The 27,110-nt window shown below is 40.7% G+C and overlaps 1 protein-coding gene across 2 annotated transcripts; it reads left to right on the top strand.

Annotated features, from left to right (window-relative positions):
• Positions 1 to 379: 379 nt before the first annotated feature.
• Positions 380 to 26,826, top strand: tmem183a (transmembrane protein 183A). 2 transcript variants are annotated; one of them, XM_078206521.1, is made up of 8 exons: positions 380 to 612; positions 5,116 to 5,205; positions 13,084 to 13,251; positions 15,922 to 16,078; positions 19,655 to 19,835; positions 20,699 to 20,779; positions 21,883 to 22,038; positions 23,399 to 26,826. In XM_078206521.1, the coding sequence occupies exons 1-8, from the start codon at positions 552 to 554 to the stop codon at positions 23,582 to 23,584; spliced, it is 1,080 nt and encodes a 359-aa protein (XP_078062647.1). In that variant the 5' UTR covers positions 380 to 551; the 3' UTR covers positions 23,585 to 26,826. The 2 variants fall into 2 exon arrangements, with proteins under 2 accessions (XP_078062647.1, XP_078062648.1); XM_078206522.1 differs by lacking the exon at positions 20,699 to 20,779 and having other exon boundaries at positions 406 to 612.
• Positions 26,827 to 27,110: the final 284 nt, after the last annotated feature.

The raw sequence follows: 27,110 nt of genomic DNA, 5'->3' as shown, positions 1-27,110 counted from the left end.
AGGGACCCGGGTTCGATTCCCGGCTTGGGTCACTGTCTGTGCTGAGTCTGCGCGTTGTCCCCATGCCTTTCCTCCGGGTGCTCCGGTTTCCTCCCACAGTCTGAAAGACATGCTGGTTAGGATGCATTGGCCATGCTAAATTTACTCTCAGTGTACCCGAACAGGCGCCGGAACGTGGTGACTAGGAGAATTTCACTGTAACTTCATTGCAGTGTTAATGTAAGCCTACTTGTGACACTAATAAATAAACTTAGACTTTAATGAGGTATTGCAGCCCCTTTTGGGTTTGTTCAGGTGCTACATCAATGCAGCTCCCTCTGCGGGCCTGTCCCTTTAATGGGCGGGGTCCGGGAGGCCTGCGCGCAGGCGCGCTGGCGGCGGCGCGGGGGCTGACGGGAGGAGGCTCAGTTCCAATATGGCTGAAGATCCCGGGGGAGTGACTCTGTTTCACTCAATCACCTTCCCTCCTCCTCTCCTTTCTCCGGGCGCCTCTCCAACATGGAAGAGCTCTCGATAGCGTGTCTCCGTCTCGTGTCGTCGCCGCCGCTGCCATGCCAAAGAAAGGGAACAGAAAACGGCTGAAGTACCGGGGAAACATTTCATCTGAAGCAGGTGGAGAGAGAGCGCGCGCGCGCGGGGAGGCGCAACCGAACCTGCTGGCGGAGGGAGAGGGGCAACCGAACCTGCTGGCGGAGGGAGAGGGGCAACCGAACCTGCTGGCGGAGGGAGAGGGGCAACCGACCCTGCTGGCGCGGGGTTACCCAATACCGGGCTCTCATGGACTTATTAAGGCCCCCTCCCCCCATGCCATTGTTGGCTGCGTGTGCTGATTGGATTAGGGAGCTGTCAGTCATGGAGCTGAGCCCACGAGCAAGTTCGGTGGTGCTGGGTCGCCCCATTGGCTCAGTGTCTGTGTGTGGGGCTCCCAACTACCCTCTCAACAAGGGCAACCAGGGCATAGGCAATAAATACTGGCCAGCCAACGACATCTGAGTCCCATGAATGAATTAGGCCATTCGGCCCATCGGCTCTGCTGTGCCTGGTCCAAAGATGTGCAGTTTGGCCTGAATAGCTATGCTTGAATTGCCCCCTAGTGTGAGGAGGGGCTAGCAGATTAATACATGAGATTACGGGTGTCCCCTGGTGGGATTGCTGTCGGTGCAGGCTAGGTGGGCTGAATGGCCTCCTTCTGCACTGTAGGGAATCTCCGGGTAGGATTTTATGGCCTCACTCGAGCGAGACCGAAAATTCCCGCCCGAGGTCAACGGACATTTCCATTGTCGCCCGCTCTGGTTCAGTGATGGGCGGGGCGGTAGAATTCCGGTGCATATGTTTCTCAATGCCATTCTCCCACCTTTTCCTGTAACCTTCGATCCCCTTGCCGATCAAGAACCTATCTATCTCTGGCTTTAAATGCACTCAATGCCCTGGCCTCCATAGCCTTCTGTGGCAATGAATTCCACAGGTTCACCATCCTCTGGCTGAAGAAATGCCTCTTGTTTTCAATAGGGGTGCGGGAGGGGAGGTGTTGCATGGTAGCAATATTTTCATTGCAGTTTGTACTGAGAGATACTCAAGTGAAGTCTGCTTGTAGCGATGTACAAATACACTCCACTGATCAAACCGTTCAGGGAGGCCCAAATTCCCCTTCAGGGACGTAAAATACTGAGAGTGTGCGAAATCTGTAGTGGAAGTAGATATGCTGGAAATACTCAGCAACATTTATTATGGAGAGAATTGATGATAGAGTGGTTGAGTGGGAATCCAATGACAAAGAAAGGATGAGCAGACAAGGCTTCTGCTTTGAACGAAAAGATGGATCTAAGAGGAGCTGCAAATGGCAGAAAAACAATTTGGCTTACATTAACACTGCAATGAAGTTACTGTGAAAATCCCTTAGTCGTCACACTCCAGTCCCTGTTGTTATCGGGGAGGGATAAAAGGGAAAAGTGGTTCTATCCTCCTGTCTCCTACCTTATGGAGCTTTCTGTTTGTTCCTTATTCAACTTTGCCCTTCACACAATTGTTACAGTGCAGAAGGAGGCCACTGACCCATCATGTCTGCACTGACTGTCTGAGCATTCCCCCGCCCCCCCGCCGAGTGTCATTCTTCTGCCTTTTCCCCATAATCCTGCAAATTGTTTATTTTCAAATAATCGTCTTTATTCCCACTTGAATGCCCCCATTAAACCTGTTCCACCATACCTAGGCTGTGCATTCTTGCCCCCAACCACTTGCTACATGAAAAAAGTTTTACTCCTTTCACTTTTGCTTTGTTTCCAATTACTTTAAGTCTGTGCCTTGTTCTCAATCCTTCCGTGAGAGGAAACTGTGTCTTCGTATCTACTCTATCCAGACCCCTCATCATTTTGAATACCTCCATCAAATCTCCTCTTAACCTTCTCTCCCAGCAAAAGAGTCCCACCTTCTCCAATTTTAACTCATAACTGAAATTTCTCATCCCTGGAACCATTTTCATAAATCTTTTATTCCATGAGCTATAACCTTTCTCACAAGTGTTGTGCATTACTGTATCTAATTCCTTTGGGACGTACTTCTATTACGTTTCTAACTTTTCTCTGCTCTGATCAAAAACCTGAAATGTTAATCTTGCCACAGGTGTTACCTGAGCTGCTGGTTATTTCAAACGCTTTTTGTTGTAGTTTCACCTTCCTTACATTAAGCAATTTGAGCTCCTGCCAAGCTCTGTATCCAAAAGTCCCAGTAAGAAGTCTCACAACACCAGGTTAAATCTGGTGGTGAGAGACTTCTTACTGTGCTTACCCCAATCCAATGCCGGAATCTCCACATCCAAAAGTCCCAGCCATCTATCACCCCCTTGCTGACCCACACTGGCTCCTGATCCTGTTGCACTCAATATTTAAAAATTCTAATCTCTTGTTTTCAGATTCTGTGTATCTCTCTAATCTTCTCTAGCCCCACAACCTTCTGATATTTCTGCGCTTTGACCTCTTACAAATCTCCAGCTTTCATTGATGGCTGTGCCTTCAGTTACCTCTGACCGAAGCTTTGGAATTCCCTAATCTTCTCTCTAATGCTGCTTTTTCTTAAGGCACTCTAAACCCACCTCTATTCAAGCTTATGATCACCTAATTTCTCCTTATGAGGCACTGTATCAAATTTTGTTTGATAGTGCTTCTGTGAAGGGCTTTGGAACTTTTTAAAAACTCTTTTAAAAGATAATTATGTTTGGCATTTTGCATTTGGCTACCCAACCAAACACCATTTTTGTTGTTTTGAGGCTGTGTAATGTTAAAAATTAATAAGTTAATACTTCCATAATATGGGACACAAATTAGGTCAAAAGCTATTTTATCGCTGACTTTTAGATTCATGTTTACTTATCAATTTTTGAACTATCTCAAAAACCAGACCTAATTATCAGCAGCTGTTTCTCTTGTTCTTAACTGACATTGATAGCACATCCTTACTGCTTCTGTGGTGTTTCTGTAATTCATCTGTGGGGAAAAACCACTGCTGTCCTTTCTCAAAATTGCACTTTATCTCCAAACTGCAAGGAACACCCTCTCCTGCATTGATTAGATATTTCTGTTTCTTTTATCAGCCATTCTTGCACCCTCATGATGTATGCTGTTAATTAGTGCCAACTGAAGGTTAGATGAAAGGTCACAGGCCTGAAACGTTAAATCTGTTTTTCCCTTCGTCGATTCTGCCTGACATGCTGAATATTTCCAGCATTTTCTGTTTTTATTTCCACTTTTCGACATCCGCAGTAATTTGCTTTTGGAGTTTGTGCTGCCTGCCATGGCTGCTAGGAATGAGATTGGGCTTGTTTTAATTCAACATCATTTAGGAAGATTGCATCATATAAGTTGCACTGAATTCATGCCTGCATTCCAGACGTTAAAGAGAAATGGTGTTCTACATCCTGAGCTGTTGTCACATGTGTCGGTAATTTAAGAGCTGTTGCCAATTATGCATGTTTAAATTTGCTTTGATTCCTGAGTTTTAGCTTGCTATACAGAGCAGTACTGCTTTTAGTTGACAGTTGGACAAATGGTGAGAAAATAGTAAAATGTGAAACTTTCTAGGAGCAGTGTCCTTCACCCATATAATGTGACAGAAAGGTGCTGAACTTTACCTTCTGGCATGCCAATATTAAATCATCCCAGATTGACTCCCCAATCTGTTGTCCATGAATAATGCATATTCTGTAAATTGAATTAATTGTTGAGACAGAGTCAAGGAGTTCTGATGTCCTAAAAAATAAGAGCATAGTTTAAGTTTTTATGGTGCTGGTATTTCCTGTTCCAACAGTTCTTCTGCATTCAGTTTGAGTCATTGTGGGCTTTAGATTGTAATAGAGATTCAACTTTAGATATTAATGTAGTTTGACAGGATTCTAATTAATTGTTGTAATAGGCATGAACCTCTGAATTTTGTTTATGGTAAATATCCACCCATTTGATACTTTACTCAACCTTTTATCTTAACTAAATATCTCTGTATTAGTCATACTTTAACTTTTTTAGTAGAAGTGGTGTGTAATTCATTGGGTAGGTGAGTTAGACATTGTACAGATAGAAGTGTATTTTTAACTTTAGAATGTATCTCTTCAATAGTTGATGTAAAAACATACTAATACTATGGGAAATAGTTTGGAGATGCTGCACAATTGTGTACTGAACTGTCAATGATGAGCTGATGTAATAACTTCATCACAACTTATTTTCCTGTGGTGTTTAATTTCATCAGATCAGTTAATGATACCTCCTGAGCTTCCACATATATTTGTCCACCTCTATGAAAAAAATACCAATTTCACCATCCTGTGTGAAATGAGTTTGGGAAGTCTGTCCCAATTTCAAGTGCTTGTATGCAGAAGAAAGAAGTAAGGTGCAAGATTTATGGAAGAACCATCATGTTGAGATTTGCGAACATTCAGTAATTTTTTTTCTTGTTCTTGCTTTGTACATAGAAAAACAGTTTTTGTTAGGCTTCCAAGTGTATTCTACAGTGCAAAGAACCATCACACATTGCAAACTCATTGTATTGGCAGCAGATAATATTTGATTTAACCTTTTAGTTTCATATTTACTATTGTTTAAACCTTTAACCTTGTTTATTTTTCAGTTACTGTGGCAGATTATGCCGATTCAGATCCAGCTATTGTGAAGACTGGTAGAGTAAAGAAAGCTGTAGCGAATGCAATTCAGAAAGAAGGTTGGTGTGTCTGAATATTATTTAAGATTTTACTAGCTTTTAATTTCTCTTAATCCCTAGTTTAAGGGTCCGATCCACATTCTGCCACTAATTATTACATTTTATCTTGATCAATAACTTTGTCACATGTTTTCAGTTTAAAAACCACAGGCAAATAAGCTGCATGGTTGTTGACCTTTTTTATTTATTTATTAGTGTCACGAGTAGTTACTGTGAAAATCCCCGAGTCATCACACTCTGGCGCCTGTCTTGGTACATTGAGGGAGAATTTAGCATGACCAATGCACCTAACCAGCATGACTTTAGGACTGAGAGGAAACCCACACAGACACGGGGAGAACATGCAGACAGTGACCCAAGTCAGGAATTGAAACCCAGGTTCCTGGCGCTGTGAGGCAGCAGTGCTAACCACTGTGCTACGAAGTAGGCAAATTCAGCCCTCGCGCCTGCTCTGCCATTCAGTCAGATCATGGCTGATTTCTTCTTAGTCTCAAATCCACCTTCCACCCATGTCCTATTTTTTGTTAGAAATATATCTATTTTCTTAGAACCATAGAACATTACAGCACAGAAACAGGTCTTTTGGCCCTTCTTGGCTGTGCCGAACCATTTTTCTGACTGGTCCCACTGACCTGGACCTCCTCACCCCTCTCATCCATGTACCTGTCCAAGTTTTTCTTAAATGTTAAAAGTGAGCCCGCATTCACCACTTTATCCGGCAGCTCATTCCACACTCTGTGTGAAGAAGCCCCCCCCCTAATATTCCCTTTAAACTTTTCTCCTTTCACCCTTAACCCATGCCCTCTGTTTTTTTTTCTCCCCTAGCCTCAGTGGAAAAAGCCTGCTTGCATTCACTCTATACCCATCAAAATCTTATACACCTCTATCAAATCTCCCCTCATTCTTCTATGCTCCAGGGGATAAAGTCCCAACCTATTCAATCTCTCTCTCTAACTCAGCTTCTCAAGTCCTGGCAACATCCTTGTGAACCTTCTCTGCACTCTTTCAACCTTATTTACATCCTTCCTGTAACTAGGTGACCAAAACTGTACACAATACTCTAAATTCGGCCTCACCAATGCCTTATATAACCTTATCATAACACTCCAACTTTTATACTCGATACTCCGATTTATAAAGGCCAATGTACCAAAGGCACTCTTTACGACCCTATCCACCTGTGACGTCACTTTTAGGAAATTCTGTACCTGTATTCCCAGATCCCTCTGTTCAACTGCACTCTTCAGAGTCCTACCATTTACCTTGTATGTTCTACCTTGGTTTGTCCTTCCAAAGTGCAATACCTCACATTTGTCTGCATTAAACTCCATCTGCCATTTTTCAGCCCATTTTTCTACTTGGTCCAAATCCCTCTGCAAGCTTTGAAAACCTTCCTCACTGTCCACTACACCTCCAATCTTTGTATCATCAGCAAATTTGCTGATCCAATTTGCCACATTATCATCCAGATCATTGATATAGATGACAAACAACAATGGACCCAGCACTGATCCCTGTGGCATACCACTAGTCACAGGCCTCCACTCAGAGAAGCAATCCTCCACTACCACTCTCTGGCTTCTTCCATTGAGCCAGTGTTTCATCCAATTTACTACCCCTCCATGTATACCTAGCGACTGAACCTTCCTGACTAACCTCCCATGTGGGACCTTGTCAAAGGCCTTACTGAAGTCCATGTAGACAACATCCACTGCCTTCCCTTCATCCACTTTCCTGGTAACCTCCTCGAAAAACTCTAATAGATTGGTTAAACATGACCTACCACGCACAAAGCCATGTTGACTCTCCCTAATAAGTCCCTGTCTATCCAAATATTTGTAGATCCTATCTCTTTGTACTCCTTCCAATAATTTACCTCCTCCTGACGTCAAACTTACCAGCCTATCATTTCCCGCATTACTTTTTGAGCCTTTTTTAAACAATGGAACAACATGAGCTATCCCCCAATCATCCGGCACCTCACCCGTGGATACCGACATTTTAAATATATCTGCCAGGGCCCCTACAATTTCAACACTAGTCTCCTTCAAGGTCTGAGGGAATACCCTGTCTGGTCTTGGGGATTTATCTACTCTGATTTGCCTCAAGACAGCAAGCACCTCCTCCCCTTTAATCTGTATAGGTTCCATGACCTCCCTACTTGTTTGCCTTATTTCCATAGACTCCATGTCTGTTTCCTTAGTAAACACGGATGCAAAAAACCCATTGAATATCTCCCCCATTTCTTTTGGTTCCATACATAGCTGACCACTCTGATCTTCAAGAGGACCAATTTTACCCCTTACTATCCTTTTGCTTTTAATATACCTGTAGAAGCTCTTAGGATTATCCTTCACCTTGTCTGCCAAAGCAGCCTCATGTCTTTTAGCCCTCCTGATTTCTTTCTTAAGTAGTTTCTTGCACTTTTTATACTCTTGAAGCATCTTATTTGCTCCCTGTTGCCTATACATGTCATACATCTCTCTATTCTTCTTTATCAGAGTTCCAATATCCCTCAAGAACCAAGGTTCCTTATTCTTATTCACTTTGCCTTTAATCCTGACAGGAACGTACAAACTCTGCACTCTCAAAATTTCTCCTTTGAAGGCCTCCCACTTCCCATTCACATCCTTGCCAGAGAACAGCCTGTCCCAATCCACGCTTTTTAGATGCTTTCTCACTTCAAATTTGGCCTTTTTCTAGTTTAGAACCTCAACCTGAGGACCAGATCTATCTTTATCCATGATCAAGTTGAAACTAATGGCGTTATGATCACTGGAACCAAAGTGTTCCCCTACACACACTTCCGTCACTTGTCCTAACTTGTTTCCTAATAGGAGATCTAATATTGCATCCTCTCTAGTTGGTACCTCTATATATTGATTTAGAAAATTTTCCTGAACACGTTTTACAAACTGTAACCCGTCTAGACCTTTAACAGTATGGGAGTCCCAATCAATATGTGGAAAATTAAAATCCCCTACTATCACAACTTTGTTTCCTGCAGTTGTCAGCTATCTCTCTGCAGATTTGCTCCTCCAATTCTCGCTGACTATTGGGTGGTCTGTAATACACCCCCATTAATGTGGTCATACCTTTTCCTGTTTCTCAGCTCCACTCATATGGCCTCGGTAGACAAGCCCTCTAATCTGTCCTGCCTGAGCACTGCTGTAACAGTTTCCCTGACTAGCAATGCCACCCCCCCCCCCCCCCCCCCCCCCAAACCCTTCATCCATCTGCCTCTATCACGTCTGAAACATCGGAACCCTGGAACATTGAGCTGCCAGTCCTGCCGCTTCTTCTTGAAACCATTCAACGATTCAGACTGTGCAATGGGGCAGCGAGTTCCACAAATTCACCACCCTCTGCGAGAAGTAGTTTGTCCTCATTTCAGTTTTAAATTTACTGCCTCTCAACCTATACCTTTGACCTCTTGTTCATGAATCGCAAAAAGCCAGTATGCAGGTGCAGCATGTAATAAAAAAGGTAAATGGGATGTTGGCATTTGTTGCAAAAAGATTGGAGTAGAAAAGTAGAAAAGTGTTGTTGCAATTATATAGGGTGTTAGTGAGACCACATCTGGAGTAGTGTGTCCAGTTTTGGTCTCCTTATTTGAGGAAGGATGTGGTGGCATTGGAGGCAGTTCAGAGGAGGTTCACCAGATTGATTCCGGGGATAAAGGGGTTAACATATGAGGAGATAGAACCATAGAAAATTTCAGCTCAGAAACCCTTCTTGTCTGTGCCGAACCATTTTTTGCCTAGTCCCACTGACCTGCACTTGGACCATATCCCTCCACACCCCTCTCATCCATGAACCCGTCCAAGTTTTTCTTAAATGTTAAAAGTGACCCTGCATTTACCACTTTATCCGGCAGCTCATTCCACACTCCCACCACTCTGCGTGAAGAAGCCCTTTAAACATTTCTCCTTTCACCCTTAACCCATGCCCTCTGTTTTTTTTTCTCCCCTCGCCTCAGTGGAAAAAGCCTGCTTGCATTCACTCTATCTATTCACCCATCAAAATCTTATACACCTCTATCAAATCTCCCCTCATTCTTCTATGCTCCAGGGAATAAAGTCCCAACCTATTGAATCTCTCTCTCTAACTCAGCTTCTCAAGTCCTGGCAACATCCTTGTGAACCTTCTCTGCACTCTTTCAACCTTATTTACATCCTTCCTGTAACTAGGTGACCAAAACTGTACACAATACTCTAAATTCGGCCTCACCAATGCCTTATATAACCTTACCATAACACTCCAACTTTTATACTCGATACTCCGATTTATAAAGGCCAATGTACCAAAGGCACTCTTTACGACCCGATCCACCAGTGACGTCACTTTTAGGGAATTCTGTACCTGTATTCCCAGATCCCTCTGTTCAACTGCACTCTTCAGAGTCCTACCATTTTCCCCTGTACGTTCTACTTTGGTTTGTCCTTCCAAAGTGCAATATCTCACACTTGTCTGCTTTAAATTCCAGTTGCCATTTTTCAGCCCATTTTTCTACTTGGTCCAAATCCCTCTGCAAGCTTTGAAAACCTTCCTCACTGTCCACTACACCTCCAATCTTTGTATCACCAGCAAATTTGCTGATCCAATTTGCCACATTATCATCCAGATCATTGATATAGATGACAAACAACAATGGACCCAACACCGATCCCTGCGGCACACCACTAGTCACAGGCCTCCACTCAGAGAAGCAATCCTCCACAACCACTCTCTGGCGTCTTCCATTGGGCCAGTGTCTAATCCAATTTACTACCTCCCCCTGTATACCCAGCGACTGAACCTTCCTAACCTCCCATGAGGGCCTTGCTGAAGTCCATGTCGACAACATCCACCGCCTTCCCTTCATCCACTTTCCTGGTAACCTCCTCGAAAAACTCTTAATAGATTGGTCAAACATGACCTACCACGCACAAAGCCATGTTGACGCTCCCTAATAAGTCCCTGTCTATCCAAATATTTGTAGATCCTATCCCTTATCACACCTTCCAATAACTTGCCCACCACTGACGTCAAACTTACTGGCCTATAATTTCCCGGATTTCTTTTGGAACCTTTTTTTAAACAACGGAACAACATGAGCCACCCTCCAATCATCCGGCACCTCCCCCGTGAATACTGACATTTTTAATATGTCTGCCAGGGTCCCTGCATATTAAACAGTTTGGGCTTGTACTTGCTGGAGTTTAGAAGGATGAGAGGGGATCTGATCGAGGTATATAAAATGTTAAAAGGGACTGAGAGTAAATGTAGACCAAATGTTTCCTCTTATGGGGCAGTCTAGAACAAGAGGTCAAACTGCCTGGGCGCAGTTTGAATCTGCTATTTTCCCCTTGGATTTCTCCTTTCAAGTGCTTAATGTTTCAGTTTGCGTGTGCAGCAATGAACAAAAACACTGGTCCTATACCATTTTAGAGACCAGATCCTTTTTTCTACCTGCAAATGAATGAATAAAATGCCTATCATTTAGTGTCCAGTTCTGTTGATGCGTACACACTAGGAGTGCCATACCCAGAAAGGAAGAATCTTTATTTATATAGCATTATTGCAAACTCAAGATGCTACAAAGCATTTTGCTTGCCAGAGAAGCATTTTTTTGAAATGTTAACCGTGGTAAGTAAGGAAACATGGCAACCAGCCTCCACGCAACAAACTTCCACCAATAGCAATGAGATGAATAACCAGATAACACATTTTGATATTGGTTGACAAATATGTTGACCAAAGCACTGGACAAACTCCCTTTTCCTCCTTGCATAGTGCAATGTTTTTTTAAGATAATACCTACCTGTATCACCTAGGGCCATGGTTTATATCTAATGCAAACAGTCCGCACCTTCAGCAATGCAACAGTCTGTGTTGTGCTGAAGTGTCAATCTAAATGGTGGATTGCATTTGAACTCATGACCTTCTGACTTGGCTGGAAATGCTGCCACTGAATCATTGTTAATTGATCTGGGTGGTTCCACAATTTGTTTAATGCTGTTTCAAATTCATTCCACTGTTGTATTTAAGCTGATTAAAGTTCTGTAAAAGTAGCTTTGCCCTCCCATTGGGACAATAAGACCAGGATTTCCTGGTATAGGACACAATAGGTTTGGGCATGTATCCTCCTATTTGTGGAACAGTGTGTTTAGTATGCTGCAATTTATGGTAAATTAAGCTTGCCTGGATAATCTCAGAAATGTTTTGCCAGATGTGCATCCTTCTAGTTAACTAAAACTTAATAGTCTTTGTAATCTAATCCCTTGTGGCCTCATCAATCATAATTCATGGTTAGTATTGGATGGAAGATCGCCTGGAAATAGCAGCTGCAGTAGACTTGGGCGTCATGGTGGCACAGTGGTTAGCACTGCTGCCTCACAGCACTAGGGACCCGGATTCAATTCCAGCCTTGGATGACTATCTGTGTGAAGTTTGCATGTTCTCCCCATGTCTGCATGTGTTAGCTTCAGTTTCCTCCCACAGTGTAGGTTAGATGGATTGGCCATGTTAAATTTCCCCATAGTGTCCCACGATGTGCAGGTTAGGGGGCTTAGTGGGGTAATTGGATAGGGCCTGGGTAGGATGCTCTGTCAGAAGTTCGGTGTAGACTTGATGGGCCGAATGGCACCTCTGCACCGATTCGGATTTCAAATAAATGGTTTTGAAACTGCTATTTCATTAGAACATTTCCAATGCAGGATCAGTGTGGTGGGTGTTATGGATGCTGTCTTTTCAGTGAAGTGCTAATCACAGATTTCCTTTAATCTGTATTTATAATGAAATAACAGTTGAGATCTTGTCAGAGTCCAGTTTATGGTTATTGCTTTGGATTCAATGGAAGTTAAATGTACACTGACTAAAAGTTCCTTGCGTCTTGTGCATCTTAATGCTGACTAGTCTTGATTGCAAATATGTTATCCTAATCTATTGTAAACCCCCTCATAAGTCCCTGTATTGCAGTGGCTGAATGTTTCACCAGATATCACTTTATATGGAAGAGTTGGCTTATAGAGGGATCTTTCAGAATTTTCTTTATACACAGGGTTGGCTCTGTGAAACTAAATCTCGCACTGAACCACACTGTCTCTGGCAAAGATTTGGAAACAAATGTGAAACAAAAGTGGTACATAAGTTTAAAGCAGCTAGATTTTACCTGGAAATACCTTATAACACCAGGTTAAAGTCCAACAGGGCTTTAACCTGGTATTGAGACTACTTACTGTGCCCACCCCAGTCCAACGCCGGCATCTCCACATCATTAAAATATCTGTTACAAAGCTTTATAAAGTACAAATTTACAGGGTTTCTTGATTTTTTTTTTCTTGCAAGTTTGGTAACTGGTTATTGTATAACATTGCATTTTAAATAGTTAGATTTTAAATTGAGAAAAACAACCCATTCTGGATTATTTATATAATTAGTATTGATTCTTGTATAAAATTAGGTTTATTTAAACTATTATCCACATTCTTTGAAAACGTTGTACACAAGCCAGTGTCTTTTTAACATGTAATATCCTTAGTTTGTCTTTCATAATGCTCAACCTGTGACTGTCCTATAACCTCTGGACGTTTAACAGCTTTAGTGTTATATTTTCGAGATTCTCTTTCCAGACTGAACTCCGGGTAAGAGGGGGCGTAATCTAGATTTGAAATGCCCGGGGCCTTTATAGAGTTCATATGGATACAACTTGAAAATTTGCATACTGTCTTTATACATCCCTGAAATTTTGGTGACACCAGTAGTTTGAATTGTATCAGTTGTATGTTTAAAAACATTTCTCATGAAATATAATTAGTTGTGGTTAAACCTTTCAGAATTAAAGGTTTGTAAGTTTAATGATAAGCAAACACTGACCATTTTGTGGTTTTACTTTAGTAAAGTTGCTGTGTGGTTTGGAAGCATCTCAAGTCCCTGTGACAGAAGAGGCTCTTTCCTCTGTTCCTGAGGACCATTTGGACTGCGACAGCAGTGATGAAGTAGATGTTGATGGCCACTCAAATGAGTTGAAGGTTTCTAGGAAAAAGAAAAGCAAAAGACAGCAAGGTAATTCACTCTTAATATTGCAACAAAGAAAGTGTCAATGTGCCTGGAAGGTTTCCCATAAAAATTAAAGTTAACTTTTGTGCCTTTTTTACTTGTCTTGTAATTATATGGTGAGGGGCCAATAATTTTTTGATTTAAAGTAGACGATTTGAAATCCCAGTTACCCACAAGGGAATAAAGCCACAGATTCACAATTTTAAACAAACAAAATAAACTTTACTTTTCTTTGTAAACGATCTACAATATCTGTATTCAGAATTAACAGACAAACTGTTGTTGAACACATCACATTGCACATTAAATGGCGGATGCAGCCAAAATAAATCCCATGGATTTCTCCGCCGCCAGTGGCCATTGTCTCAAAATCTCATTAAACTCTGTCTCCTTGCATGGGATTCCAACTTCCCACTTTCAACAATCCAGCTTCTGAATTCCCTTAAAAGTCCTTTCAACTTGGATTGTCTCAATGTCTGCTCTGCGCCGGATTGTTCAATCTCCTCTGCTGAGACTGCGTTCCACAGGATTCACAAAACCAAATTCCCATCTCTTATTCCCAACACACTTCCAAGTCTCTTGCAGACCGCTAGCTTCACTAAGCTGGCATTGCCCCAGGTTTCCCCGAATTCCAGTCTCCTGGTTGCACCACTCCAGATGGCTCCCAGGGCTTCTGTGTGTCCTGGCACAAAACCAGTGACCTCCCTCCACCTTCTCAGATCTCCAGATTTTCTCTGAGCCCTAACTGCCTGGATCCTGCTAACACCTGAAGTACACAGTTGAAACTGGAGCCCTCAGCTGCACCACTTGCTCCCAGAGCTTCTTCATTCCCTCACTGCCAGAAACTTGCCAATAGCACCCCCTTTTCAGTAAGGAGTCTCTTGCCCCGCTGCAGGATACTCAGATCATTTAAACCAGAGGACCTTCTTAAGCTCCACCTATCTCCTTGACAATGTAGCCTTTCAGGGTTTACTGAATACTTCTAAAATAATTCAGCTGTAACTCCCATTAAAAACAAACAATTCTCTGGACTGCACTTTTTTGCAAGTGGTGCAGATATCACCTCCCCAGCTAAGTAAGCCCACCTGCTGTTTTAGGATTCTATTTTTTTTAGTTGCAAACCCCTTATGTTGCCAAGACCCCAAGCTTTTGGGTGTAATAGATTCCAAGCTGCTTTAGATACATTTATAAAAGCAAATTATTGTGGATGCTGGAATCTGAAACCAAAAGAGAAATGATCTGAAACCAAAAGAAACATGAATTTATCCTATTTTCTACAATGAAACTTTAATCTTCCCAGAACTAAAAAATACTTTTAAAATATTAACATGAATGATGAATTAGATAGAAATTCATCACAGTGTACCAAATAAAAGCAAATGACTGCGGATGCTGGAATCTGAAACCAAAAGAGAAAATGTTGGAAAATCTCGAAGTCTGGCAAAGGGTCATCTGGACTTGAAAGGTCAGCTCTTTTCTCTCCTTCCACATAGTGTACCGCTGTTTAAAGGGAATTTTAAGTTCAGCTGCCCAAAGCTGCCTACTGCACTATTGTGCACATTGCATGAATTGTATTTACCTGGTCTTCTTCCGAGTGAGTTAGCCTCCTTCCCTCTGTAGTTTGTGCAACACACTTGAGTAAGCACAAGACAATTGCATGTAAGAGGCAGTCTTTTTTTCATGCAGCAGAGGATATCAGTCTGTGAAGTACAAGAGTTAACATCTCTCTCGCTACCCAACCAGCTCTGGAAACCCTCCTTCATATGTCTTGTAAAGTGTATCTACTAGATAAAGTCTAATTACGCAAATAACCTGTCTAACTTCTCCTTGATTAAGTACCTCCAAATTTCATGATTTAGCTCCAGACCTTCCCAAGGCTAGCTTGTTTACCCAAATTATGAGGGACATCAATTCTATAATTGAGTTAGTTGATCTCTCTGCTTATATTTGTTAAGCTTATCACTAAAGTCATACATTAATCACTCATGGTCGATGTTTGAGTCACGTATTTCCTTGCCGATAAGACATCTGAAATAAACTATAATTAATTCCCCCTTGCTCGCAGGCAGCTGCCTACATTTCCATCTCTCCTCGTATCTGGACAGCCTGTTGTCCCATTGACCATTTATGGTTTATACAGTTCAGTTGATTAACTCTTCTCCATGTCCAATGCCTCCAAATCCCAGCTGTGTTATTATAAAGGCTGATAGCTGACAATATTGTTGAGAATTCTTGGCATTTGGGAGGTAATGGATATACAATCACACAAGCAGAACCTGTGCATTTGATGCAATTCTAGAATGCTTTAATCTCTATCTCTCTCAAAAAGTATAAAAAATATTCCATGTGATATGTTTGCTATCCATTGGGTTTTCCCCACAAGCCAGGTACCATGCTGAAATTCCTGTCAGACTTCAGAAAAAGTATTGAACAAAAATGGTCCTTTGATACAGGAACTGAATCATCTTAAACTCTGAGCAACTGTCAGCTACAATTGAAATGCAGCCTGAAGAAGTTAAACTCTGATCTTGGCCAGGGCAAAATTATGTTTTAAACATATACATGCGCATCTTTATGAAAAGAGAATTTTATTCTGTAGTGTGCTGCTGTAATTTCACTGAATAATATGTTTCTACTTGCTGGAATGAGATGGTGTTTTCTTCCTCTTCCTAACAGAGAATGCAGAGGACTGTGGACAACAGTACCCCATAGATATTTGGTTGTTTCTGGCATCCTACATACGACCTGAGGATGTGGCGAAGTTTGCTCTAATTTGTAAAAATGCCTGGACTGTTACCTGTACTGCTGCTTTTTGGACCAGGTTATACAGGAGGTGAGATGCTTTGACTAATTTTTGCTCTGTCAACTATTTCCAATTGTAGAGAATGATTTTGGAATTTTTTTTAGAGGTAGTAAAGGACTTGCGGATTTGCTTTTTATGAAAGGAATTTGTGCGTCTTTTCTGAGCAGCGAACATACCCATTCACTAAAGACTCTCAAAACAAATGAAGTGGAATCTTCAAGTGCACTTGCAAATTGTCAGCCTTAGTTTTTATTTGCACTTCAAGTACTTGGAATCATAAGCGCAGTCACAGTGAGCAGATGGCCCGTTCTGCCATTCCACCACTTTCCGAGCATCGATGACAACATAAGAACTAGGAGCAGGAATAGACCACCTGGCCCCTCGAGCCTGCTCCGCCATTCAATAAGATCATGGCTGATCTTTTCATGGACTCAGCTCCACTTACCTGTCCGTTCACCATAACCCTTAATTCCTTTCCTGTTCAAAAATTTATCTATCCTTGCCTTAGAAACATTCAATGAGGTAGCCTCAACTGCTTCATTGGGCAGGGAATTCCACAACCCATTGTGTGAAGAAGTTCCTCCTCAATTCAGTCCTAAATCTGCTTCCCCTTATTTTGAGGTCTTGTCCCCTAGTTCTAGTTTCACCTCCCAGTGGAAACAACCTCTGCTTCAAAGCTGATACCAAGTTGTTGTTGTCTCAATTACATACTGGCAAGATTGAAGTTGTTGAGTTTATTTTTCTTCCCTCCCCCTGCAAGCCAAACCTTGCTGCTTCCTTAACACCAGCTCCTTTCCATGTCATGGTTGTGAACTCATTTGAACAAATCTGAGAGAAACTGCAGTTCTGGTTCCTTAATTGAGTTTCAAATCCTATTCATCATTATAAGTGCTCACCACCACCATCGCAACTTTACCTGTCTTCAGTACTTCTTCATCCAATATTGCCAAAATTTGCCATGTCACATCTGGATTCAATTTCTCTATCTGCTGCTCACCCTTCCACAAATTCCAGTTCATTCAAAATCCCACCACGTGCATTCCACACCTGAGCTTTAACTGCCACGTGAACTCATGCCTCCCCAGCTCTGCAGTCTTCCATGCCATTCATAGAACCATAGATAAGTCACAGCAAAGAAGAAGGCTGTTCAGGCCATCTTGTCCATGCCAGCTGAAGGTCACCCAGGTACCCTTTCTAATCCCACCACCTTGCACCTGGCCCATAGTCCTGTGGCTTACTGCACTTAAGGTGCAGATCCTGGTACTTTTTAAGAGTTTAGGATCTTTGCCTCCACCACCAACTCGGGCATCAAATTCCAGATACTCACCATTCTGCGGAAAAGAAGTTCTTCCTCATGTCCCCTGATTCTAGAATTCTTCGCCAAGGGAAACAATTTTATCCTGTCCACTTTATCTCTTCCCCTCATAGTTTTGTGCACCTCCTATTAAGTCACCTCTCAACCTTCTTTGTTCCAAGGAAAATACCCCAACCTATCCAATCTCTCCTCATGGCTACACTTTTCAAACCCTGGCAACATTCTTGTAAACCTCCTCTGCACTCTCTCCAGAGCAATTGCATCCTTTCTCTAATATGGAAGGACATCAGGACCAGTTCCATGATATGACGCAGAGGGTATATAACCCACGTCAAAAACCCGTCGTGATTTAGTTCGGTCATCAGGAAGCCTCACTCTTTCCTGAGGAAAGCAATTGCTATTTTCTATTCCTGTGATGCTTGCATTTCTGATCGAAAACCATAGAAACCCACAGTGCAGAAGGAGGCCATTCGGCCCTTCGAGTCTGCACCGACAGCAATCCCACCCAGGCCCTATCCCCGTAACTCCACATATTTACCCTGCTACTCCCTCTAACCTCAGCATCCTAGGACACTAAGGGGCAATTCAGCGTGGCCAATCAACCTAACTTTGGACTGTGGGAGGAAACTGGAGCACCTGGAGGCAACCCACGCAGGTGAGGCAGCAGTGCTACCCACTGTACCGCCCTCATTTCATTGATACTTGGACCCTTTTGGTTGCTTTTCTTTGCTCTTTCTGAAGGAATAACGTCCCTATGATTAGTGGACCAAAACCGAATGTCATATTGCAAGGTAAGAAATGCTCTGCTGTAAATTGAGACAAGCTCTTTAAATCTTGTATATTTTCAACCATTCTCTTAAGGTTAAGTGCTCAATGTTTGGGAATGTACAATGAGCCAGAATTCTCTCATCTTCCTAAAGCTTACAGCTTTGAACTTCATAACTTGATTCTGAATATGCTTAATTTCTGTATTGATTGCTTGCGAGCAATCTTCATCCAGTTCTTTATTGAAACATATCAGCTGAGACTTTAAAACAGAGTATGTTCACCCAGCTAAGAGCAGGATTTTAGCTGTGTTCCAAAGCTGCTCAGAACTCTCTAATGGTAGTAGCATGGAGCCTTTTCTTGTATCTACCGTTCCTTATAAACTGGAGTACACAATCTAATCTAGTTAGTTTTTTTCTTTCCAACGTAGAGTTGGTCGGAAGTATAACCATTTATCTGCCAGGCAGAAACACAGGTTTTTTTCATTCATTGTCAGGGCAATTAAACTTTTCTACTTTTACACTTCTGTCCCTTGAAACAGTGACTAAATGTTGACCGGTTCTTTATTCATTTCTGCTACCAGCTGAATTCAGTTTGATTGATTGATCTCACTTGCTGATTGGATAACCAACATGTGCACCGGGTTGGGTAACAGACATGTACTTTGCACTTTCATTACTCATTATACTTTTTTTAAGAAGAGATGTTTATTTAAACCTCTTTTATACATCAAAGCACTGTTTCTAACCATTTTAAGTATTGGGAGTGCATACTAAATCATTAGTATTTGGGAAATCTGAAGTTAAAAAACAGTCGTTTACACTCAATTCGGTCACGAGCAGCATCTTGCTTGGTGTAGGTTTTGGCCCATTTGGTTTCTGGTTATGGAAATGGTTAAACATCATTTTAGTCATCCTAAATTCTTGATCTGCTCAGGAACCAAATTGTACTATTTGGTGAGACCTATAAATTGCAAACTACTTGGGGGCTGCGGCTGTTTTTTAACAGGTCTCCTCATGTTCAAAGTGATCATTGTAACTTTTGTGTACAAAAGAAATTCGGTCAAATGGAATGTTCTTTATTCAACGTCCATCATGGCAGAGAAATAGCTCTAGCGCTGGGTTAGAGCTGTGCAAGCATCCTATCCCAGGGATAGAGCAGCTTCTTTGCTGCTGGGGCGCTGGGTAACGAGCGCTCTGGATTCTGCAAAAGCCACGTGTTTCACAAAGCCTGCTGCCACCTTGTGCAGGTATGTGTTTCCTATGTTCTAGGTTGTAAAAGGGCTGGGTGTGTTGAAGGCTGTTTGTAGTTTATCATTTGCAAGTGTCCATGGTTTGAGTGCTTCTGACACATTTTACCATTCAAGTTATTTGGGCCTATTGGGTGTCTTTGCTTGCAGCCATCCATGTTTTTGGGAGTGTCTGTTTTTATAGGTTTCGTTATACATTAAGAATCTACTTTTTAACATGAGTCCATCTTGGAGTCATTTTGCTGTGGTTTCACTTGACTGTTCTATTAATATGCAGGTACTACTGTTCAGATGTGTACTTGCCTGTACGCTTGCAACGTGAGGTCATAGGAAGGTTGGGTTCACTGCGTGCCTGTGTGATCCGTTCTCTGTACCACATGTATGAACCATTTCGCGCTCGTATATCAGAAAAACCTGCAATTCCTGAGTCTACTCCAAACACATTACAGAACTGTAGCGTAAGTGGAAACTTAATCCTTTGATATTTTCCATTGTAGAGACCAGTACATTTTGGTTAAATTAGAAATCTTTGAATTTTGTTTTAAAATCACAAGCAAAGTTCTCTTGATTGGGTTAACTTTACACAATACTGTGAAATGCAGATTTTCCCCAATTTTCTTGATGTACGTAGTTACAGAAATGGCACCATTTTGTTTTTGAAAACTTTTATTAAAAGCTGACATACTGGAAAAGTTATTAATGCAGCAAAATGGATGATTTTTAATGTTGCACTGCAAAAATTCTGAAGTGAGTTCTGGATTTGGCTGTTACTGCCCCCATACTAAGCATAAAAATCTAGTGTGGGTGAAGTGCATGGTGAGATGCATTTAAAACTTTCACTGCTTTTTGCAAATGCAGTTAGCACTAAGCTTTGATTATTTAATTGAATTTGCTATTTTAAAGCATGCTTTTTTAAAAAATTACACCTATTTCCTAAATCTTGCATTCGCAGGTTGGCAGATGGATATTTCTATTTTAGAACTGAAGGTTTGTTGAAACTTAATTTAAATGTGTTGAAGTCGGTTTGTGTTTGGATTTTTCTTGCAGGGCTACTTTGTAGTAAAGGGGACAAAAAAATTAAATTGAATTCTGACTGGCTACAAAAATGTGTTTGCTAATTCACAAAAACTATCCATGGAAACGTGCGAATCGATATTTACAGTGATTGCACCTGTTAATGAAAAACATGATGTTTGCAAACTATTGTGCAGTCATTGAAGCTGCGAGTTTTCATTCTTTCCTGTCCGCTGAAATAAATTGGCACCGATTTTGTGTGTAACTAATATTTGAGGCTGAGCATTTTTATATGTTCTGTTTCTAGTGCTTGTTCTACTGGTGCAAGAAGGGAAGTGGAAATAGATCAGACCAAAGATGGGAGTTTAACTACAAATTCAAAAAGCAGGTGTGCGATTGAAGTTTGTGCTTATTATTTTGTTCTAAAGATGGTGTCATTTCATTTTTTGAGCTCTTGGCTGTAATAGCAGTGCTTACTTCAGAATCTTTAGGATATTAGATTATGAAACTGTTTTGATGCTGCATTTCCACTCGTCTACACAAATTAATTAAAAGTCTGAATCATTGTGGCATGGTCCCAGATATTTGGGAATGATAGAATGTAAGCTTGCTTAATTTCAAATTTCTAATGGCAGCTACATTGTTCTTCGGAAATGTCAAGCAAACTCCAACTTGCTCCAGGAGAGCAACTTGGAGAACCGGGGGTACCTTGTAGTGATGGGAAGAGCCAAAGTTTGCTCATGGAATTAACAGAGTTACTGGCCGTACAGAAGTTCGCTAAAGCATGAAAGCTCCCTAATCTAGTTCTCCTGCTTAACTTTGTAGCTTCTGTTCTCATTCTACCTCTATTATCCTGTTCTTGTGTATAAATCCTCAACTGTGTTTTGTTAACTTCAAATAGATATTTTAAATACTTTACCCAGCTCCTCAGTAGGCCTGCAAATTTATGTAGGGAGTGAGTACCTGAGATACTAAGAGAGTACCACATTTGATTTGCTGACCTTGGCTGGGATAACGGGCCCTATTATTGTCCTTGTCACTGCTGGACTTTGGAGGTAAAAATTGGTTAGGATTTCCATTTGGATCATTATCCAGATGTCCTTACTGGAAGACATGCATTAAGACTTGGCTCTAACATCCCTCAGAACCCAGTAGCCTCTAAATGTTCATTGTTAAGGCTGCTATGAGTAATGGGTTCTTGGACAACTTACTGGGGGGGTGATTACCTGTGAATCTCTAATGCAGCAAGGCATTCGCACCTTCAGGAGAAGCAAAGAGAAATTTGCCAGAAGAATTAAATATTTAATCATTGGTAAGCTTTGTAAGAGCAGTACTAATTCCTAGTTAAATGTTTCGAAACGTTTTGGTTTTATGTTCCAAAATTTGCTGTCAAAACTTTGCATTGCAATAAATGATTTGAGGTTTGCATTGGAAGCACCTTTGGTTTTAAATTGCTCAATATAGGTATCTATCTCAATTTGTGTCCTTCAGTCTCCCAAGTTAAAGAACGGCGCTCGAAATGGGCTTCAGTTTCCAAGACAATATGAACAGGTGCACAAGAACCCTGACCAGGACTGCTACTTGCTGCAGATCACCACCCTCAATTTCATCTTCACGCCAGTGGTGATGGGAATGACTCTAGCATTGGTAAGAGCGAATCTGAATGTTCCAAAGGTGAATTTGAGAGCAAAATAGCGCGTGTGATGTTGAACTGTTTTACATTAAGAATTGGTTTTGTTTCTCCCTCTATCTCTTGTTGAATTACCAAGTGAATTGATCACATATTCAAGAATGATTTAGGGAAGGGAAATCGTCAGAGGAAAATGACCACTTTCCAATTTAACCTTGTCCTCCTAAAACTCCCAAGTCATTGTAGCTTAATTGTTCTGTTTTCTCAGGATTACGGGATAACTGGAAAGATCTCAAATTCCTGTAGATCGTTCAGATGCAGTTGAAAATGATTGGCTCATCCTGAATTTTAAAATGTTTTGCTTCCTGTGCCACATTACTTCCCTATGGATTCTCTCTTCGCGCGGCATGTCTTAAACTTAGGATATCCTTTTTTTTTTAAAAAAGCATTGTTTTATCAAAATTGGGAGATTTGCTAACTGCAATTGGGCAAATGCCTTAATTATTTAAACTCTTTACAAGGATAATAACCTATTTAATTGCTAACAGGCAATGTCAAACACACCCAAGTGCTCAAAACGATTATCATTAAGCTGCTAATCAGTAACATACCTAAGATAGACTGAGAATCAACGAGTTAGGCATTGAGCGTGGCACCGAAATACTTTTGTGCACATAAAATAAAAACTTGTTCCCCAGACTGACCTCTCGAAGAATCTCATGGATATAAGAATCAGATACTTCAGTTACTCCCAATTAGTTATGGATATCTAGTTACAGCAAACAAAGATATGAGGCTGCGGTTCTGCCGTTAGAACTGCCTGCAGTGTTTCGATATAGAATTGGACTAGTTGGAAAATTGACTTGCCTTTCTATTTAACCCTTGCATAAAGTGGTTCAAAGTTGTTCTGTTTAAACTGACTTCCACTCTTGGGTATTGTAAAATGATTATCTATGGATAAGCTAGTTTGGTACTTTGTTGTGGAAAAAGTCTAGCATGACTGATGTTTATTTACCTTGTGTTATGGAATGGGCATGGTCAAAATCCTCCATATAATTTGAGGTTCCTTATTTATATTAGACTTGCTATCCCAGACTTAAAAGGTTCATTCAAATAGAAGGAAGCAGAGGGTTCTTATTCAAGCTAACTTCTATGTTAGTCATGAGAAAGAAGAGGCGGTGGAAACCCTAATCTCAACCCTTGTGTTTTTTTTGTTTTGAAGGAATGATCAGAATTTATTACAACGCTGCCCTTATTTATTATGTGGCAGATTACACAGGTGCTTTTCTTGTATTACAACAGTGACTGTGCTTCAAAGATAATCATGAGATTGTGAAAAACATTGTAGATCACGAGCCCTTTCCTTTTCTCCTGCAGTTTACAATAAGTGTGAGCACCGATATGAGGCACCACCGTGTCAGGATGTTGTTTCAAGACTCTCCACTTCCACATGGGAAGAAGCCGAAAAAGGACCAAGGACTCCAGGTTATCCTGGACCCCGTGCATAGTGTGCGTTTACTGGACTGGTGGCATCCACAGTACCCCTTTTCTGCCAACATTTAATACTATTTTCCTTCGGAGCAACATAATGTGAAACTGAGACAAAAGTTGGGCACTGGAAAGTGCTTTGCATGGTAGACATGGAAGCTGAGTTCAGTTTTTAGAGCAATGATTTATGGAATTTTGAAATTCATATCATTCTGTTATGTCAAAGGTAGAATTAGCAACTGAAGTGTAGAAGTTGGGAGCTGAAATGTTAACACTATTTGGAACCCCAGATCCGAGAAACAGGGAAAACCAATCTCATCTCTGAATGGAATTTATTATAAAGATAGTGCTCAACATTGCAACGTTCTCCTCTTCTTTTATATTAATTTTTTCAGAATGCCTGTCGGAGATGTGGTGTAAATTAGTTTTCTCTCGGAATTCTCTCGTAAGAAATTGTGTCTCAAACACTTGCAGCGATGTCCAGTGTGTTGGACTGTTGCTTGCACACAGTTAGGATGCACTCACACAATAGGCTGTGTTTCTTTAGTCTGAATGGCAACCAATATAGAATGTTCTTTTTGTAATATGTTTCCACTAAGGATGGTTATAGAATAGGTTTGCAGCACCATCTAGAAATAGTGCTTTGTTCTTGCTAAGAAATTTAGTTCAGATTAAAAATCACATTGTGTTCGGATGTTAAAAAATTAGTGTTCCCAGCTAGTTTATTCCCCAGAAAATATTTGTAGAGAATACTGTTTTGAATTTTAACATATTTTGCCCTTACCTCTCCCACTATTTTAATTCTAAAGCGTCAGAAATTGAATAAAATGAAATCAAGTCTGGGCTTTTGTTTGGTGTAACTTGAGGAGGCAAATGTTCACCAGACTCTACTGAGAGTAGGGATGCTAACTTGGTCATAAGCCATAAGGATGTAAACTTGCTACATGCCCACTCAGAATCTCTGGGCCATTATGAAGATAAGTCTGTGGAAATCCATTTTAATTGCTATGTGGTAATTTGAAAAATAGTCTTATCATATTTTTTGTAGATGGTGAGGTGGTGACAATATCTTCATTGACCTTCTCTCAAAACAGTTAAATGTGAACATTTTACTTGCTGTCACTGGGTGGGAATTGCAGTGAGTGGCTGCTGTGAGAGACATGCCGATTTTTATTAAACTCTTCCAGAATCTTCAAAATGGCTGCTCTAAGTTGCGAATCTTGTTTCCGTTGCAAACCTGTTGCTTGGTGCACTTCAGTGTTTGTTCAGGAAAATCTATCAAACTTCATTTGCTATGATTTTGTTTTCACTACTTAACCTCAGTTCTCTAAAGGCACAGTGGAAGATTGAACATTCTGATGCTCTCACCTGGAATGTTATCTGACATGCTGCTTAAATGAAGCAAAATAATAAGTTAAATTCCAAGTTAGCATCACATTTCTCAGCAGGATCGAATACTGAGAGAGTTGAATTATGCAATTCGAAGATAATTGTTGAATACAATATCATGGGTGCAGATGAGTCTCGTGTAGATTTGAATACAGCAGGTCACTGCTTTCTAAAGCAAAACTGATTTTATGCACAGAATAATTTCAGCTTGCTTGGGTCTCATAACATAAATATTTCAATGAAGCCTGAAGCTTACGCGAAGGAATGTTGTTTTTTTCCCCCAAATGGACACTTAATATGTGAAAATGTAAGAGTTGAAGTATTTTGTTATTGGTGTTCTCGCCAATGTAGTTTGTGCTTGTGTTCTTAAAGCTCTTTCTCATTAAATAAGCATTCACACAGCATGCTGCGAGACAGTTTTGATTTGTGGACAGATTAAAGATGCAGTGGTCCCAAAGCAGTGTGGAATGTGCACAAAAATCCCAACATGGTATTTAAGCCTGTACTTAAATATGCAGATTTTCTCTGTTTGGAAGAAACTATTTGGCTATTGCTGTATTTTATCGAAATGGACTTGTTCCTAAAATTACTGCACCAATTGTGATGACTTGGTTCGGATTCCACTTTCTAATGTGATTAATTTGTCGTATACTGCATAGGTATTTAAATGAAAAGTTCTTGAATAGAAAAATCAGTATCAATTTTACTTTTAACTGATATCTCTTAAATTGAAGTTCTGCAATTTTCATTTGGGAAAGATTGTAGATTGAAACTGCTTAAAAATTCTGGTGGATCCATAGAATCCCGACTGCAGAATTTCCTTCCAGCGAAACAGTTCCTGTTTTACCTTTTTCTTAAGTTTTTAACTTGAAACAGAAACTTGCTTTAATTGAAATGTGGGTACTCTCCAGAGTGGGGTGAGGCACGGGTTCCAAATAATTTGGACAATTCCACTTGCAGGCATTGAAATGTTATTTTGTTAGAGGTGAGAGCCAGGCCCTCAAGTGCATGCTCAGGGTATTCAAACAAGTTCTCTAAATAATAGTTCACCTGGAAATTGTTTCCTCCAAGAAACCAAATGGCTTTTAACATGTTCCCGATCCAGTTTTTTTTAGTTTAAGTAGGAAGACTGTCAAACATTTAATAATTAAGAATCAGAAGTGTTTTTTTTACAGTCATATATGCTGGCTACATCATCATGCATTAATTGCAAGAGGGGATATATTTTCCATAATTTTGAATTCCAGTTTTCTTTGCTGTAGCATTTGCATTGAGACTTGCCTATTATAGAACTATAAAATACTCCATCATTTTCCTTAAAAGTGAAGGGAAGCCATTTGAGGAAGTCTGATCAGATAAAGCTGTAAATAGAATCGTTGAGTTGATTTAATACCTATGTCCACTTAAAATTAAGACTTGCACCCTCTTTTAGAAATTGCCCTCTCTTGATGAGTAAACTTGTTGAGATTTAATGTTTAATGCATTCTAATGAGTGGTAAATCGAGTGTGGATAAAATAGTGGTGTAGATCAAAAGTGCACCACTATTGGACACCTAATAATGCAGCAAGACCTACTTACGAGGCAGAAATCCATGAATTATATTCCAAGCTGCTCAATAACTTGCTATTGTTCTGTTAAAATATCACTCCGATGGACTGAAATATATCCTGGCTCCTTCGACTGGACTCAGTAAATGTTTAGCTTTGTGTAGGTTGACAATTAGTGAGCATGATTGCCTGAAATTTTTTTGGATTTGTTTTTTTCATAATCTCAGATTCTCAGTCATTTTTTTCAAAAAAATAATAACTTGAATTTTTCAAAAGTGGAAATACTTCTGTGCAAAACTAAAAGCATTGTCAGATGGAATGGATTGTATTTTTACTCTGTACAAATTTATGAGCCCAGTAAAGTTTGCGTGAAAGTTTGATTCTTTTGTCTTTGCTATTAAATCTTTCAATGCAACTCAAAATAGAGCATCATGCAACAGCTGTACCAAAAGCAGTCCCAATTCTCCAGCGAAGAAACCTATGTGAAGACGCGCAAATGTCCTCAACAGTGGGATCTGCAAGTTTACAGATCCCATTACGTTTAAAATACTGTACATGTAGAAGTTGCTGAACAAGCATTTTATCATCAGTTACTGACAGTGATCTCTAGGTGGCAGCCTGTTACTGTTTCAAATACTGTGTCTTCCTGGCTCAGACTAAACGA

Source organism: Mustelus asterias, unplaced genomic scaffold, assembly GCF_964213995.1.
Source record: "Mustelus asterias unplaced genomic scaffold, sMusAst1.hap1.1 HAP1_SCAFFOLD_1578, whole genome shotgun sequence".
In the NCBI taxonomy this organism is placed as follows: domain Eukaryota; kingdom Metazoa; phylum Chordata; class Chondrichthyes; order Carcharhiniformes; family Triakidae; genus Mustelus; species Mustelus asterias.
Note: the sequence above shows the minus strand (reverse complement) of the source record. Positions and strands in the feature narration are given on the sequence as shown.

Bases quoted from the DNA above. Each gene is read 5' to 3' on its own strand.
- tmem183a (XM_078206521.1), top strand. From the start codon at position 552: ATGCCAAAGAAAGGGAACAGAAAACGGCTGAAGTACCGGGGAAACATT. The intron at 16,079-19,654 runs GTGAGATGCTTT...ATTAATATGCAG, and splicing joins TGGACCAGGTTATACAGGAG to GTACTACTGTTCAGATGTGT. The intron at 22,039-23,398 runs GTAAGAGCGAAT...TTTCTCCTGCAG, and splicing joins TGGGAATGACTCTAGCATTG to TTTACAATAAGTGTGAGCAC.